The 19,007-nt window shown below is 39.2% G+C and overlaps 1 protein-coding gene across 1 annotated transcript in view; it reads right to left on the reverse strand.

Moving 5' to 3' along the window:
• The window catches only part of clybl (citrate lyase beta like), a 66,200-nt gene extending 47,849 nt beyond the window's left edge, over positions 1–18,351 (reverse strand). Inside the window, exon 1 of the mRNA XM_004567972.5 lies at positions 18,230–18,351. Within this exon, the coding sequence (XP_004568029.3) occupies positions 18,230–18,273 (44 nt within the window). The 5' untranslated portion in view covers positions 18,274–18,351. The remainder of the gene's footprint in view (positions 1–18,229) is intronic.
• Between the last annotated feature and the right edge of the window lie 656 nt (positions 18,352–19,007).

The following is a 19,007-nucleotide window of genomic DNA, read 5'->3' on the forward strand; positions in this document are numbered from 1 at the left end:
GCGTGTTCCATGAGTTGATTTTACTACATGAAAAAAATCACAAAAACAGTGCTCATAAACCGGTACTGTGTATTTAAATTGCCAACAAATAAATAACTGAAAATATTAAAACAGATCAATAAATGAAGATTAAAAAGAAGCCAAACAATAAAAGTGACTTTTCAAAAATGCTCTACGGTCATTTTGTCAAAGTGGATAAAAACTTCTGTCCTATGCAATACTTTGTCATAAATAAATAACAAAATACATCAACAGAAAGACATCATGGTATTTAGAAAATGAAAGCGTAAAACAAAGTGGTTAGTGATATGTGGTGTCTTTTTGCAAGTGCAGTGGGGTTTTGGTTGGTGGCAGAGGTGGTAAACACATGGTTTTGTTTCTTTGGTATGGTTAAATTTACTAGGTTTAGTAAAATTTCATGGTTTGGGTTTCACAACTTTTAGCACTTGTGAAAGGTTTTCTGCCAGAAAGACAAATTTCTCCCATTTCTCCTCCATTTTCATGGTTTTCATGGTGTGGCCTATTTAAATCACAAACAGGTGGGTCCTATGTGCATTAACAGTTTTACTTTTACTACTACATAGCCATGCTACAGTATTGTTTAGTCTGTCATTTTAGTGCATTAGATGGTTGCTAGGCAACATGATGATCATAAAGCATCATTCATAAGTCATGATTTGTGGATAAAAATGTGATGCCATTGTTGCCAAATTAAAATAATACAATACTTTTAGAAGTTGTTGTAGTTGCAAAAACACTATGTTGGTCATTGGTTGCTAGGTAACATTATACCATCTAACAGTGATACAGACAACCTTCAGGGGGGCTAAAGCTACACCATAAACTTGGAGGTGATTTGCAGCAACTGGTGAAAAGACAAAACAGAAGGTCCATGAATTCAAGCAACTATGTGCACAATAACTGCTGGCGATGGACGTGGATAAGAAACGCTTTTCTCAACTTCGAGGCAAAAGACTGAAGTAACTACCAATGAGAGTCAGAAATACCGTTGACTGACATATAACCAGGTAGCCATATTTCACCCAACCAGAGCTTCTGGCAGAAATGATGACTCATTTCAGCATGATGACACACAGCTTGACTCATTCATTATTCTTGTCTTAAATTTTAGATATTCCAGGCAGCTGGAATATATTAAATTGATCAGCCATCAGCTTCAAAACCAAGTGCAATGACTAAACCTCTCCAGTGTGTTTGCAGCTTATGATGTACCTGTGTGACAAATTTTGTTACTGCCATCCTGATGATCTCAGAGATTTAATGTATTACAGCAAGATAAACCTCCGTGAATTTAAAATGTTTAGGGCAATTGATTTTTTTCCTTTTAAGTAACACTGCAAAATGACACGTCACCACCACTTGTGGTACTGCCGCTTCCACCTGAGAAACTTGGTGGCCTGGGTTTCAATAGTTTCTGTCTTCCCCAGGAACTAGAACAATATCATTCAGCAGGTTTGTGATCAATCTTTCTAAATCCTGTTGGTGGAATTCCATATTAAAATCATATTCTATGCCAAATCTTCACTATGGCAGATTCAGTAAGAAAATGTGCAAATGACAAATGCCTATCGTCCTCATCCAAAAACATAAAGCCAAGTCAGAGGTTATATTCTTCCTTTTCAAAATGTAGCATTTTAGTCATTAGCATAGTAACAAATATCAGTGACATCTTTAGTTCACACCTCCTAGTTGTGGAACAGAGAATTCACTTCAAATACTGTGTGTTAAATACTACAGCAAATATAGTATTTAACAAGGCCTCCTAAAGAAGGAACAGCAAGTATTCCTCCACTTTAAAGTGCATTCTGGCTTCACAATCCAAAGAATAAAACCAAATTAATATATTTCTTCCCATTTATATTTCCTTGTACATCTCTTTTGTTCCTTTCTTCTCCATCTTTGCAGTGGCTAACCCAGTCCAACACAAGGTCCCTACTTTGACTGTGGCTTCATCCTGTATTTTCCAATTATCACCTTTTAAAGGCCAGCTGGGTGCATTCCAAACCATCAGGGGGCAATTCCATTTGCATTGCTCTGAGACAAAGTCATGCACAAGTACTTTCATGCTTAAGTTCATAACAGACAGCCTGAATGGAAGTTATAGGTGCAGCTTAAAGTCATCCCGATAGAATACCTTCAGCCAAGTAAAATGCATGAATGTGAGAGCGGTGTGACTTTTAAATAAATGTTATAAGTTAAAACATTTGCTTGGTATTTGAAATCCCCAAAAGTTTGCAATATAAACACAGCACGCAGCTTCTCCAAACTTTCTCATTTTACACTGATCAATGGAGCTCTCCTGTGAGTGAGACTCTGTTTACAATTTCAGCTCATTATGCTGATTTTATTCTTCTTCTTCATTAACCTGATTTTTAAGCAGCTGGAGAAGTATTTTACATTTGTTTTATTTAGGTCAGTGTTTCACACAAGTTGAAATTCCCCCAAATTAAACGGCTCTTCCCTCTTCCGAAACAACCATCGCATGTGTGTGTATCCATGTTTGCATGCATGTGTTGTTTTGTGTGGTGACGGGTGGGGGAGTAAGGTTTCGTTTGCTTTGCACATTAATGAACACTGCATTCTCTGCCTGCCTTTAGGCTCCTTAATGCTGGCTCTTTAATGCTGGGCTGTTCACTTGTGTAAACCTGTGTTTGATTTCTCCTTTTCCCCTCCCTCTCGGACTGCATATAGTAGCATTTAGCTGTGAATTAATTTTCATGTTTGGATATATCCTGCTGAGGTGTGATGCCAGTGGTGCATAATCAAAATCTGCAACACTACACATTGGTAGATAGGCCTTGTGGGTGTTTTCACTGTGCAGATCTGTAGCTGGGTGGGAAAAAGTAAAGGACAGAGTGCAGTCAATGGCCAACACACAGACACAACAGAAGTCAGCAACAGGACAATGGACATTTAACACAACTGAATAAATCTATTATTTTATGGTGGGATCTGGAGCAAAGGATAACTTTTGCAGTGTGGTGTGCAGCTGTGAGTGTGCCTGTGTGATAATGCACATGTCTCTGGCCGTGGGACAAGACAAGCACCCAAAGCCACAGCTCAAACACCAGCAGCCCTTAACATGGTGTGTCTAATGCTCCTATTTAGCGTTTGGGGTGCAGTGGCGCGTGGACTGAGGTTTTTGGGAGGGGAGCGTGGATAGCACCTAGCCTGACAGCTGTGCCCCAAACTGAAGACAAAAGCCTGAGGAAGTACCGCATCAGCGAAGATGGGACTAAAAGGCATGGCAATTTGCTCGTGGTCTGGCCTATACTGCCATTTAATTCGGTGCATCATCCACCATTCATGCAAAATATAGCCCAACAGCAAACACTTCTTTTGTACACCAGAGCTTAAGCTGGTAGGACATCTTTAACAAACTCTGTTATTTAAAGAACAGGCATCATGTGGTACATTTAGATCAAAAGTAGATACACAAACTACAAATTCATAACAGACTTTCTTTTAGACAAACACAAACAGACAGAACATAGGCCACCTTTTGTGCATCACGTTTTTTTTGGTTTTTTTTCCACTGGAGTTTGTAATCCTTTGATTGGAGGGAGTCTCTTTGTCAATCCATGCACTTCAAAGCTAAGCTAATATACCATGCTGCTTGTGTTTGTGTGTCTGTGTGTGCAAGTCTGCATTCAAGTCTTTAACATTTCACATCAAGGAGCGTTTTTTTTTTTTTTTTTTTGCTTTGTCTTTTGTTTAAAAAAAAAAAAAACTCGACTGACTGATCGACTGATTGAATAACTGATCGACTGATCAGAAACGAGGCTGTCTGTCAACTAAAATTGTGAGTTTGAGGGCAGAGTTATGCTAAAATCTATTTAAAGCATTTAGCACCCAGGATTAAATTTCATACACATTAACCCTTTATTGCCATACACAGAGGTACCTCCTTTTCTGGGTTAGACTAACAGAAGAAGAGATAATTACTTGTTTGTTGTTACATCAACTATTAGGTGATAATTAGGCTGGGCGAGAATTTTAACTCGCCTAAATGGTTTGTTTGATCTGAACACGTGTTCTCAGATGGATGTCTGAGTATCCTGCATTAATTATTGTAAATTGAAGTATTATCCAGCCTGTTCAAAGATGGATGATGCTGATGCCTCAGTATGCAGTTCTCCTCACTACGGGGTGAAAAACAAATATTTCTTTTGAACCCACATGTCTTACTGTAAGATAGTTTTGTAAGTAAGCATAGGTGGGTGTGCAGATTTTCTCTTATGTTTTTAATCACTGTGGTAGGTTTAGCTTTGGTGTGAATTGATACTAGCTGTGAACTTTACTTGGAGCTGAGCGAGGCAGATGAAACGTTCGTAAACGTGAAGTGTGGATGGAGAGGTGCTCGCAAAGGGGTGGTGCTGCTATTTCTGGCCGCTACATCAATAACTAGCCCTGCAATAAAATGGAAAACTAAATATTTAGAAATATGTCTTAACATCAAAACAGGAAACCTATCCATGCCTCGCATAAAGGAACTACCTTTATTATGCCCTTGTGTCAATCCACACAATTGCAGAGATGTCAGAGGATTGAAGCTGACTCAAAAATAACTACTGGTTTAAATTAGACCATCAAACAGCCAGCTGCTGATTTGTTTCCTGTGTGTGCGCGTGCACATGTTGGAGTGTGGATGTGTGTATGTTGTGGTTGGATGGTGCACTGAGGGAGAGGACCGAGCAGGTTTCTGACCTCTCACGGGTGCAGAAAAGTGATTGCAACGGAGTCAGTTGACTAAAACAACAATGTGTGCAATAGGCCATTTCAAGCAAACTTTAATACATACTGTAAGACCTTTTAGTCTTATGCGACAATATTAAGAAGGGTCTAAAACTGGAATTTTTATGTCTAAACAGTAAACTATTACAAGTCATTTTTAAGGACAATTCCACAAGGCAGGGTCCTCCCACTCATCTTTTATAATCAAGAACATCAAGAAGAAATGCTTATTTTCTCTTAAATGAGAGGGGCATTGTTGATACTCCACATTTAATCTGTGACAAGTGTGTTATACCACAAGATACTTGTTTATTAGGTGAACTTAGGTGAAATGACCTACTTTTTTTCCTGTCATCCATCAGATTAGTTGTGCCTCGTCTCAGGTTGTGGCCGATTTCTGTTTTAGCAAGAAGCAACATAGATTTTCTATTTGCGCTTTCCAAAAATTCTTTAAAAAAAAGAGTGGACTTCAACCAAACCCTACCCTTATGCCCAGCCTGAGGGCAGGTCACCTGGTACGTGTTTAGTCACGATGACTTTTTATAGCAATAGTCAGAGATGCCATTATCCTGGGTTGTTTTATATAAAGCGTACTCAAATGATGTCACTGTTAACTTAGTCTCACCTGTTATGTAATCAAATGTCAGCATATGGAAAACTAAAATGGTAAAAAGCTGCGTGCAAGTAGGTCGGAGATTTCGAGAGAAAGTATTTTTATAGACAGCCGAAGGCTAAACAGATGAGAACATGCAATAAGGCTTTCTAAGGAGCTGCTGAACTTTAAATAACAAAGCACATGGTTTTCAGAATAAACCAGAAAATTTAAAAAATAAATAAATAAAAGCCAGTTGATGATTCTGGTAAAATTTTCATAAAAATCCCTCCATAACAGGAATTTTTAAAAATCCTGCTAACAAAAGAAAACAAAAAATCAGCACTCTTTACATGTTGGTGCATTATTCTGATGCAAAAAGCCATCACTTTATTTATTTGATCCAACAGTTTGTTTTCTTCTTAGTAGCTTCCATTTACAGCAGCCGAGATAGTTTGATCATAGGTTTGAATAGCTGCCCCGCGCCCTTTAAATGGATAAGTGGAAGAAAAGGGATGGATGGATATTATTCACTCAATTAGGACATCTTAAATGGAAAACACTGCCACTGCCAGTGTGATAAGACTGTTCCAACCTTGTCAAATCAAAAGGTAAAAGTGTCTCTTCTGACTTTTTAAACATTGTTTATTTGTATAATTGTTTTGCCCGCAATGTTTGTTTTTGCTCCACAACATGAGCATGTGCTAATAGTAAGGGTTCTGGTGTGCTGTAAAGCAAACCCTATGTGAGAGTGTCTGTGTCTTTAGAGGGCATTAGTAGAGGCATTATCTTGTTGAGCCAGACAGTTCAGTAGTAAACCCTCTGGCAAAGGGCCTCATAGTAAATTCTGATGGTACGGCACAGTAGAGCCGGAGTGTTGTAGCCTTCCTGGCACAGAGATATGGGTCGTGCTAGACTGTCCTCTCCCTAACCCCAGCACCACAGCCCAAACCCTGATGAGATTAGCTGGCCAGCCAGGCGCTCAGTGGTGGTAAAACACAAACACCACTGATTATGTGAACATTAAAGTCGGATCCCCTCACACTTTAGCTCAGATCCCCTTGTGCAGGGTCACAAGTGGGTCAGTAAAATGACTGTGCTGCCATTTGCAACCTACAGTATATGTCAACGCGACTTCTACCTTGGCAGCCACCGTGGACTTTGCTGATCGTAAACAAACGGAAGACTTATCCTGCGATTAGCGATTACATCATCAGAGACACGTGCTACCACTTTTAGTGGGTGAAGAATGGAACAGCAAAACAGCTGGCTTCCCAGAATCTGCCAAATAATGGTGTTTATTTCAGGAAACATGACTGCTTGCCCGACTTTCTTGACAATAGCCCAAATCAATAACAGGCCAAAGATTTTTATATTTCCTCGCAGAGACAAGCTTTTGTGGGGTAGGTGAGTAAACACAATGCTTTGTCCATTTATACTCTGTTAAATCACTACTAGAAATGGGATTAGGCAGGTTGGTATGCCAAGGTAATCACCCATTCAGCAGCAGCCAGAAGAAAAGGCCTCCTTAAGGAGAAGGGGTGGGTTTTATATAGCCGAGAGCTTTGATTACTGCCCCGTCTTAAAACCGCATCCGATGAGTAAAGACATGCACTGGTCCTCCCCCACATTTACTGGGCAAGTTGCCCTCCTGGGTTCCTGTAAATAAGTGATGTCACAGCGCTTAATGATGCCCAGACTAGACTCAGCGAGGTCCTGGAAAAAGGAAAAAAGAAAAAAAAAACACTACCAGCTTCATCACTATTATAAGCATGCTGCCCTACTCTCATTTTGTGCACTGTATCTTAACAACATCAAGTGTACTCTTTCTAATTTTATGACACTAGAAAATTTAGCCCTCTCAGAAAAAAGCCAAAACATTGTCCTCATCTGACGTTCCATTGTTCTCCGGGTAATGAAGATGTTCCCATGATAAGCAAGAAAGTTTCTCCAGGCTTTCTCCCCATCTCCAACGACGTAGACTGGTAGTGACAGTTGTTTCCAGTTGCTACATATAAAAGGGCCCATCATAAAGCCTGGCTAGAGGAAACAGGATAAGCGCTTGAGCCAAGGCAGTAAAAAGCTCTCTGGGAACTTGAAAGCCACACAAATGAAGTCTGCGTCTGCCATCTGGAAACAATAAACAAACAAAACCCAGCAGCCAAACAAACACCACGAACGGCAGAGAGGGAGAGAGCGAGAGAGAGAAAGACACCAAGAGAGAAAAAGCGAGCCAAAAAGAGAGAGAAAGAGAAGTGAAATCTGGCTTTAAGAGTTTGAGAGTGTAAAAAGGGAAGGTATCAATGTTTAAATGTGTGCAGCATGCATCATTAGCAGACAGTGATAGGAAGACAGACACAGAGACAAGCCTTTGTATAAAATATCCTTTGATGCTGGGGAGATGGTCCTGCTGTTTGAACGTGTGTGGTACCACTGAAACCTGGTTCTAATGAAGTGTAGTGCTAACAGGAGGCTGCCTGTCTGCAACCAGTGCTGGTGCCAGGGATTTGATGAGAAGTTATAAAACCAAAATTTCCAAGTTTGAAATTCTGCAAAATACCAAAAACTCTTTGCTTCCCACCCAAATAAATCATATTTTTCTTTCCTTATTTTTTAAAGTTCGGGTGAAAGAAGAATAAGTTATCTACTCCTTTCACCCGAAGGCTTAGCTTTAAGTGTCGTTAAATTTTAAATTTTCTATGAATCATATAGAGTGGCACACCTTCTTGAGAATACACTCAGGAATACCAGAGTAAACTTCATTACATATGATAGAAAAAAAGGTTCAAACTCGACAAACTTATGATCAGATTAAAAACGTGTGGTCAAAGCTCACCGTGATGCTACTAAACATTTTTATACCAAAACTCAATAATTAGTTTGTGACGTAGAGCAAAATATCAGACAGCTAAAGGTATTTGATGCCACAATGCAGAAAATCAGGTTTTCTGGGCAGTCACTTAGTGACAGTGTGTGACTATTTAATGAGGGAAATTCATGAGATAAAGCTTCACCTTCTAATAGACTAAAACTCAGAAGCTTCTCTAAAAGACTTTCTCATAAGAAGACCCACTGTCAACACTGACACCGAGGGGTTAATCAAAGAACTGCAGCCATGTGGCCACAACACTGACCCTTACAGATACTTTCACATATAGGCATACATACACATAAGCTTCCTAGCGCAAAATGATACAGGGAACAGCGCTAACACATACACCACACACACTCAATCCCCCCCTGCTGTGCCCAGTTAGCAACACTTTGCTATAAAAGCAGGCCTCTTACTCATTAGTTTGCTGTGTATCAGACAGGAAATGCTGGGTAAATTACACCTCATCGCGCTGGAACTAGCCGACCATCACCATGGCAATGAGCCAACCTTGGTGCCGTGAGAAGACCTAAACATGATCGTGGCAGAGGAAGACGTGATGAGACAAGATATATCATTCCCTGTTAATAACCGCTCAGTCCCAGTGACACAAATCTACTCCTACAGGTTTCTGAGTTGTTAACTGAATCCAAATCTCTATGAATTTAACAGGCCTCCAAAAAACTCTGGCCTTTTGACAGAGGAGCTAACTCCAAACCTGGAAGTAATATCCTGCCCACACACAACTTTGACTGCTACCCAATTAATGGTACATGGGCTAAACAGCAAGAACCAAACAGAGTCTGTGTGAGAAACTGTCAGTCATCTGTACAATATATGCTTCGGTAGAGTTAAATCAGTTGTAAGTAGGTTAAAACGAGTCATGGCAATCAAAAGAGATTGAAATGACCTATAATTTGGCTTTTAATCAATCAAAAACATGCTGATCATGATTTACTGATACATTTAGTTTTTAACAGCTTCCACTATGCCACTTGAAACCTATATAATGTATGCATTACATCCATTTTCAGCGGTTAGAACTAAAATACCTGTACGTTATACTTTCATCACAGCACTTGGATTGGCTCACATCTCTAAAAAGCAAAAACACAAGTTTCCCCACTTTTGTTTTCATTAATAACAGAATATTTCCCCAGCTTCTCATTCAATTCGACCACCACGCTCAAATTCTTAACCACATAAACCACCCGCTAGCCAAGTCCACCGCATGTCTCTAGAACAAAATTCTTTTGTTGCATTGTTCACACATTCCTCCCTGGTCGTGTTTATACAGATGCAATTCCATGTGCGCACCGAGGTCGTAAGAAGTCCTACTCTGGAGCCGAAGATGTGCTATTGATCAAAGGCTTAAGCGCTAGAGCAGAGATACTTGTTTTGATTGGATTTTTTTTCCCTCCCCCTCTGTAGATACAGGTTAACATATCCATCTGTTGGCCGTATGGATCCACCTTGGTCAGTTAAGGGACAAGTGTAGGCCTCTCTACTCTGCCAGCTCTTCTCTCTCATCCCTGTTTACTCAGCTGGTCCCCACGCCAGTCGTCAGAGCTTTGTTTTCACACAGCAACATGTGTTAATGCTCTGTAACAGATTTCAAAGGCGAGCTTAGCTGGGTCAACAACAGGTAATAGAGCAATTTATTGATTCTGAGGCTAAAGTGAAAAGCCCCTACTTGATAGTCACTTTTAAATATAGACACTAATGCTGTATCAGTATAGTTGGTATATTTAAGTCATATCCTGTATTTTGGGGGTGTTGCATAATTCAGCTTGATAAAACACCAGCTCAGCTGACATATAACATGAACAGTAAAGAAAAAAAAAAGGTTAGATTTAGAAAAAAAAAACGGATAAAGAAAGGAAGGGTTTGATGTTACTTGACCAACCTGCTCACTCAAGGTCCCCACTGTTGTTTTCTTGCTTGATTGGATTACGGCCACACACCTTAAGCTCAGCTTCCACCACCAATCAATGAGGAAATGAAGTGTCAACACTCTGGTGTTTATTTAACACTCATTTATTTTCCTACCGGAAGCCAAAGAAAGCTCAGCCACAGAGGACACCAGATGAGCAGAGGGATTTTCGTTAGCCATTTAGAATTATTGCATATAACTGTATACTTCTAAGAGCATTACAAACACGGCTTTCTGTGGCGTGCAACTGCTAATTGCTTTTTCAGTTAATAAAATGTTGGTTTTTATTTTATTTTCCTTAATTGCTTTGCATGAAAATTCCTGTGGCATTATATAGTTTTGAAATTAAATTAGCCAATTTAGTGTGAAATTACTAATGTATTCAGACTGAATAGCACTTTGCGCTACAATTAAGACATTATAATATTAGACATGTATATTCAAATTCTGCATGTTTCTAATCTCTTTTATAACTTGGAATACGAAGCTTTTAAACTCCTGGCTGTGCATCCATATGACCAAGCTAAAAGAACTGGTAATGGGAAGACAACAGGAAGTCTGTAATGCTTCCAGTCAGCATGAAGTGCCATCAAAATAAAATTCTGCACAGTAGCTGCTGCTTAAAACAACTGGGGCAATTGAAAATTCCCCTCACAATTTATGCCAAATGCCACTTTATAAACATTCTAGCACGACTGCCAAGTGTCTGCGCTGCTTTATGCCCTTTCTCTTAATTGAAAACATTATAGGGGTGCATTACACTTAAGGATTTTATAAGCTGTGCTATAAAGCCCTACCAGGCCCTGAGAGGGGAAACTGCCCATTAACTTATAAGGTCCAGGCCTTGGCTCTCTTAATTGACAACCTCTAGGCTACTTTCATCACTTGTCGACTTCATAGCAGCAATCAATGTTTCCTCCAGGATGCTGTTGCATCTTTGACACGAGGGTGTTTGTGACAAAGAGCAGTCTGCCGCCAATGCCAGGGCGAGGGCTCTAGGCTGTCCATAAAACAAGCACACACATTCCTCTCCTAGCTCCAGCCATCTGAGAGGGCTCCATTTAACCATTCAGGTACTGCTTCCCAGAGACACCAGTGCAAATTCACTATGAAACCTATTAAGAATGTGGACTTTTTAATACGCCTCTGCAGTTCATATCAGCACAGATGAGAAAAACAATTTCTAAATGATCCACTAAAACAGTTTCTCTTATCAAAGTGGTATTAAAAACATGACATGCTAAGCAAATATTAGGTAAGATTAGGAAAGAAACTATTTTCTTTCAAACTTTTTCATGCTATCCCCACAAGCGAAAGAAGACAGACACACACACCAGACTGGCGTGACAGTCACTTCACACTCTAATGTGGCAGGATCATCAGCTTTGTGCCTCTGGAAATTCATATGCCTTGAATTAGAGCCACATGTCACAATGTTGTTGACCTGAACAGACACATTAATAGAATATTAAACTCACTAAAAGTTCTTTGTGACAAACATGCAAACTGTTTGAAGTGTCTCATTATACCTCTTAAGAGACATGCATGACAATTTACAAATGTAGGAAAGCAATAAGCAGCTCTGACTGTTAACCACCTGTCAATGGATCTCGTGAACCATCTAACAAAAACACACTCAAGTGTAGCAGCAGTATCCCAGCAATATAATATTTGAATTCTATGAACTTATAAGTCATAAGCAAGAAAAAGGATTAAAATCAAAAGAGCAGATTGGAAGGCAGCACCGGTCTTTTTTTGTTTGTTTATGACAGTTTACATTTAAATTTGTTCATCCTTATGTTTTCCTACAGAAATTAACAAAAACTATTGCTCCCCTTTTTCTTTAGTGGGGATAAATGACAGCAAAATTGAATTAGCTACATTTTTAACACATCATAAACAAACATTTAAATCCATTACTATGACAGATCCGCAGTTCATTTGTTAGCTGAAAAATCTGAGTATTAACATCTACACATGGGTATCATGATACGTGGAGATGGAAATATTGCTTACATTTGTGTCTTGATTTTGGAATCATTATACCCCTCTTAACTATCCCATGACTATCTTATAACATTGCCCTTGTGTGCCATGGTTTACAGCAATATTGGCATGTTTTGCTGTGCTAGCTCGCAGGAGAGAGATTTTCAGTCAACTATTCTTCACCAAACTGCTCTCAAATGACTACACATACCTGGCAGTTTACACATCGACTTCATTTTCATTTATTTTGGCAGGAATTCCACACAGGAGTTCTCCTGTTTATATAGTCACATCTAATCTCAGTGTCACACACACTTTACATGTAATAAGATGCAAAATATTTAACACAAAATAGTCACATATACTGTTTGTTTATTTTGTTTTAAATAACTTAATAATTGTAATTTATGAAAATTACGACTATTCCTAGTCCATTTGCATTGGCCAAATATCAGTATCAGCTGATACTGGCCGATACTGGCATACAACTATGTCAGTGGCCAGTGTTTATTTTTTGTTCCAGTTTTCCACTGGTTTAATGTTAAAAAAGAGAACAAAATGGGAAATAACAAAAACAAAAAGCAAAAAAGAGCAAAAAGAAAATGAAAAGATTGAAAAAAAAAAGACATTTATTGTTGCAGAGGATGAAGCCTAGTGACTTGGGACATCATCTTCTCTGTAGTACCACAAGCCTGACAGGTGCCACACAGGAAGAAGAGACTCCATTGTTATTATTATTTGGTAACAAACAACTGAGCTGAAAAAGCTATATGAGTGAATCTTGTATTATTTCCTAATTTAATGGATACCAATTACAAACCCATAAAGGCATACCCATTAGCTTAACTGGTTTTCGCCTCCTGTTAATTTGGCAATAATATCATGCTAGTAGACAATATTAAGAAGCGAAAAAGAAAAACATACCTGCCTAACAAGAGTACTGTCTCTGTAAGAATGTAAGTACACTAATGTGTTGTCAAACTTCTAGACAAATTCCAATCTTGATTTAGAATTTTATATGCTTTTATATGATGAAACACTTTGAAAGTATTTAAGTTGCTAAATTACAGACTGAAAATTGTCATTCTTAAACACAAAGTCATTATTAAAGTAATTTTCAACAGATCGCTGGTCACCAAAAAGAAATTACCTGCTTTTATTCTACTATTTGTAGTCTGGACATTTCCTCTTCTCAAACATTTGGGTAAAGTTGGTTGTTGTCATTTCCTACTCTGTGCTGTGCCTGTTGTTCAGGTACACACACCTGCCACTTCATTAGGTACAGCTGTTCAACTACTTGTTAGTCAGTCAATCACATGGCAGCAAACAAAAACATTTTAGGCACTTAAACATGGTCAAGATGATGTGCTGAAGAGCAAATCAAGTACCAGAGTGAAGACGAAAGGTGATTTATGGTTGTTGGTGCCACATTGGCTTGCCTAGATATTAAAAAAAAAAAAAGCTGATGTACTGCAATTTTCACACCAATCCATGGGTTTCCAGAGAACGATCCAAAAAGAGAAACTATCCAGAGAGTGGCAGTTCTCTGGGTGAAAATTCCTTGTTGATACCAGTGTAGAGATGCACTGATTTCAATTTATTTGACTAATTCCAATTTCTGATTTTTCGGTAAGTGTGACCTGGCAATACCGTTGCATACATAGTCAACTTAAAGAGATTATTAAACTTCACGATCTCTCCAAATGTATATCAAGTAAACAACTGATAATAAAGTGCTCTTCTACTGAAAAGACATACTGATAAAATGAGCTGCTGTACACCCACGTTTACATGACAGGTTTTACTTAGCAAGCAACAGCAAGTTCCCCAGAATTATATAACAAAACAAATTTCAGGTACTTCCATCATTTTCTAGTATGTTTATAGCTTCAGCAGATAAACGGACGTCAACCATTTCTCTTTTTCACTCATCTCCATAATTTTCCCATAACTCCTTTGATCATTTGCTCTTATTGAGCCTGCTGCCTTCTAACATACTCTGGTCTCTGGTTAGCTTTGTCTTTAGCCACTTTTCCTGTGTTAGCTCCTTTAAAATGACCATATATAAGAGTCTCATTAGGTTTGTTGTAAGGAACATTTTCAGTTTCCCCCTGCAGTTTACTTTAGTGAACTTTCACACTAAAAACATAGCAAAGATTGTAAAAAATATTAGTTGATCTGGCGAGTCTCCATTTCTGCTGTGACATTCAGATGGTAGGGGGAGATTTTGGTGTAAACAACATGAAAGCATGGATCCATCTTGAATTGTATCAACGGTTCAGAATACTGATGGTCTAATAGTCTGGGGATATTTTCTTGGTACACTTTGGTACCAAATGAACATCATTAAAACACCACAGCCTACCCCGGTATTGTTGCTGGCTATGTCCATCCTTTTATGGCCACAGTGTACCCATCTTCTGAAGGGTGCTTCCAACAAGATATCACACATTGTGACAAAGCATCTCAAACTTGTTTCTTGAACATGACAATGAGTTCACTGTACTCAGATGGTCTTCACAGTCGCTAGATCACAATTTAGCACTTTTGGGATGTAGTGGAATGGGAGACATGCATCACAGATGCACAGGTGACAAATCTGCAGCAACTGCGTGATGCTGTGATGTCAATATGGACCAAAATCTCTGAAGACTGTTTCCAATACCTAGTTGAATATGCGTCACAAAGAATGAAGGTAGTTCTGATGGCAAAAAAGTGTCTAAAGATAATAACAAAAGACTAACTGTAAAATGTAACAGGCACTTTATTCAATCAGGCGCAATTCCATAAATGTAGTTTTATGACTGTAATGACCAGTTTATGTGCACTGTATTGGTCTACCAGTATTCCAGATACTAATATCAATTCAGCACACATTTTCCACATTTAGAGGTTAAATTAAAAGAAACACCTCCACTCAGCATCACCACAAAGTACCACACCTAAAAACCTGAGTTAACCCTTGAATAGGGATGGGTATTGATAAGATTTTCACGATTCCGATTCCATTTTCGATTCTGTTTAACGATTCGATTCTTTATCGATTCTCTTATCGATTCTCTTTAAAAAAGGAGAACACTAAGGTCGATTAGCTTAGAACATAGGTGACAAACTCTGGCCCGCGAAGCCATACCAAATTACTATCAGAGCTGGCCTACTGGTATTATACAGCTAATATATATATATTGTTTAGTATTAAGCTTTGCTTGTTCCATATTCAGTTTTTCAGCAAAACGTGTTTGAGTCCATAAGAAAAGATTCATTCTTATATCTGGAGCAATAAATATATTTCAATAAATATTAACGTTAGCCCGCAACTTTGTTCCAGTTTTGAATTTTGGCCCACTGTGTGTTTGAGTTTGACACCCCTGGCTTAGAACTTTGTTTTATATCTTCTCTTTGAACAAGATAGAAATTTAGGAGTAACATGGCCTTACAAACCCAGCAGTGAGATCTTAAAGAGATCCAGCCTACGGCTCTTCAATGGGGTGTCACAGGGTCCCCAGGAAAAAAAATTGTAAATGTAAAATAATAAAATAAATATTCTTCTGTAGCAATAACAAAGTATAACATAAATTGTTCTGTGGCAATTACACAAGAATATCCAGTAATGTCCCTGCCTACAATTAAACACATTCACTTACCAAAGTGAAATCGGGGGCATCTGCTGTGGCAAATGGGTTCAAGCCTTTTACCACAAACTTAGTCACTGCTTGGTGTCATTCATCTATCCTGGCCTGAAAGGAGACGCTACCGGTAGACTGCAGCGAGAGCTGCCAGCATCTGAGCCAGGCTCTGTCTGTCTCTCTCATCATGGTCACCTAAATGCACAGTAATGGCAGGTTTTGTAATAAGGCAGATCGCGCTAACATAATATGCACTGTTATTTACCTGCCGCATTAACGGGAGAGGACGTGCAAACGTTACCGCTGCTGCTGGGTTGAGCTTCACGAGTCCGGAGCGGAATTAAAAACACGACATTCATTTAAGGTCATCGCGTGTTTTGTGAGCAAATGCTTTTGCATACTCGTAGTGTTTCCTCCCTTAAATTAAATATCTACTTTGCAATTATTGCAAGTTGCCCTGTTGTCATCCGTTCTCGTAAAGTATAACCAAACTTTTGAGCGTTTGAGCCGCTTACGCGCCGTGTTTCCTGCCAGGTAAATGACGCTCCGCAACGTGATGACGTCATTCGGGGCAACTGGAATCGATAAGGGAATCGTTTGCAAAAATGGCAAACAATTCCAAGGAATTGAAACAGTGGGAACCGGTTCTCAACAAGAACCGGTTTTCGATACCCATCCCTACCCTTGAAGAAAGTCCAGTTTATTGCAGGGCTGGTATATTGTTCCATTGATTTGATTATATGTCGCAAAAGTCATTAGCATTTGCATTTATCACAGCAGCATAACTGGAAACTGGCAACTTCCTTGCAACTAGGAAGGGAGAAAAAAATCAGTGGTTGCACGATGACTGCACTGAATTTTTTGTAACATTTACTCACAAACTGCCCATTAACTGAACGTGAAACAGCATCAGCGCACAAGCTGAGCACAACTCACCTGCAGGACACCTCTTTGGAAGAGGAGACTCAATTCAACTGGTTGCCAACTGCTTGTATTCTGGTTATATTCCTATAATCAAAGTAAGGCTTCTGAGCACTTAGAGTATGTCACTGATGTGAGTTCACCTAGAATTTTGCTTGTGTCAGTGAGCAGGTGAAGATTAGTACACTAGCCTCATTTGAGTATCATTAATAAGAATGGCTCTCCGAGGTTGCACAGAGCTCCTTTAACAGTGAGGATCATTTACTTTTCCTCCAATTATGATGTGGTTTTGGTTTGATTTTCATATGAATATGCATCTTTTATTCATCACTCAACCACAGCATATCAAAGAAGTCTGCAACAGTGTAAAGTGATAGAGTATCCCATGTTATGCGTAAGTGTACAGCATTTGATATCCAGCATTTCAACTGGCTCCAGCATTTCTAAAGTGAGCACTGCAGGACGAATGCGTTTCTAGACCGGGCTTTTATCCACTGTCTAAGGAGAAAGGGGGGAACGTTGTCATTATGGGACTGTGTTAAATGTCTATCAAACAGTGCACATTTAGAGCAAAGGTTGACCTGTCACCATCTTCTGCTGCCTATGGAGAAAATTGCGATTCACCGTGAAGTCACAATTTATGACCGAAAGTACAGCAAAGAAAATGAAATGCAGCTACAGCAAAGCCAAGGTAGAAACTTATAAAGTTGCCAAAGGAAGGCAACTTTTCCCCAGGTTATTTTCAAGGAGCAGAATGCAACCCTGTGATCTAATCTTGTAAATGTGACACAAACATAAGAAATATGTGTCTTAGAAAAACAAAAACATAAAAAAGAGGTGTGGTGATATATTTGGATTTTGATGGGAATTCATCCCAAGATGATCACTAGAGAGAACAGCAGTAAAATAACTTTTTCTTTAAAAGTTACGGGAAAGAAAAGGGGCAATAGTGGAGTGGAGGACGACTACCGCAATGCAAGAAAATAACTGTCAAACTTTTATGTTATTATATTTTCTTTGCAAAGTCGTCGGAAAAGTTGCATTAAAAAAAAAGCAAATGTCCCTCACAAAAGCCAAACCTGCATAGCACACGGTCTGTGTTTAATGTTTTACTTAGTTATCAAATTACACACTACCTCTTGGCCCCAGTAACATTTTTACTTCGTTTCCCACCTCACATTAGATGTGCTGTAAAACTGCGACCCTGGGCAGAATGAGTCACACATTCTTACACTACATTACTAAAGTCGTTCAACAAATAACAGCCACGTTGCTACAATAAAAATAAACAAAAACTGTGTATTCCGTTATTTTGGAAAACGCAAGGCTGTAAAAACATGTTGCTACAAACACAGCTGCTTCTCCACCGCCTACAAAACAAGTGACATTTGACCAGCAGCTGCTAGCTGCACGCTATGAGCAGGAAAACCTATTCATAAAAATTAGCGCCTAAATATTTACAGTGTGTTTTGTTTTTTTCCTCCACAGCCGACAGGTCAAATCATCATTTTCAATCGAGATAAACTGAAAATAAATTGACTTACTGTGGGACAAGTTGTTTCACAGCTCTAGTAATGTGCGCCGCCATGTTTTCCGATGACGCTACAAGAGCAAGCGGCGATTGGCTTCACTAGCGGCGCGTGTGTGCAGCTTGAATCATGTGATTGGCCACAGCCTGGGAAGGGGCGTATCTGGAGTGCTGTTAGCACATGGAGTGGTAAACAGAGAGTAACTGGCTGAGACTGCTGTCGAGGATAAAGTGCAGCGGATGAAATATGTTTCCAGTCCAACAGTTGTGATAAAGTAGCAGAAATAAAGAGTAATTCAACAAAATAAGAGCAGCTGCATAAAAACTAAAGTCAAAGTTTCTGTGGATTACACATCATCTCAGAGTACTGTCTCTCTGAACTGGTCCTCACATGAACTGTCTGCTCTTTGAAGGCACAGACTGCCCGGAGCTTCAAATGGAAGGAAATGGGGGAAACAAAGTGAAAGTGAGATTTGAGCACAAGGCACGTCACCCCAGGAGTTGTCTCTCGCAGCAGTGGTGAATTACTACAGCTACCATCAGCCAGGTCCAAGTGTGGTGCACAAATGACACATAGTATTTGCCATGATTAAGTCAGCAGGAGATTTGCTCCAAATGTCAGCATTCAGAGGACAGCCTTTGGGCTGTGTTTGAATTTAAATGTGAATGTGCTGCTGGATTTATTGTAGAGCTTACTTCATGAGGGCTATAGAGCCAAATGTATCTGTTAGCTTAACTTGAGAAAAAGTCGAGAAAACGTCTCAAGTTCATGATTTGTTTCTTTTTTTTATCTT

The sequence above is a fragment of the Maylandia zebra genome, linkage group LG16 (assembly GCF_041146795.1).
Source record: "Maylandia zebra isolate NMK-2024a linkage group LG16, Mzebra_GT3a, whole genome shotgun sequence".
NCBI lineage: Eukaryota > Metazoa > Chordata > Actinopteri > Cichliformes > Cichlidae > Maylandia > Maylandia zebra.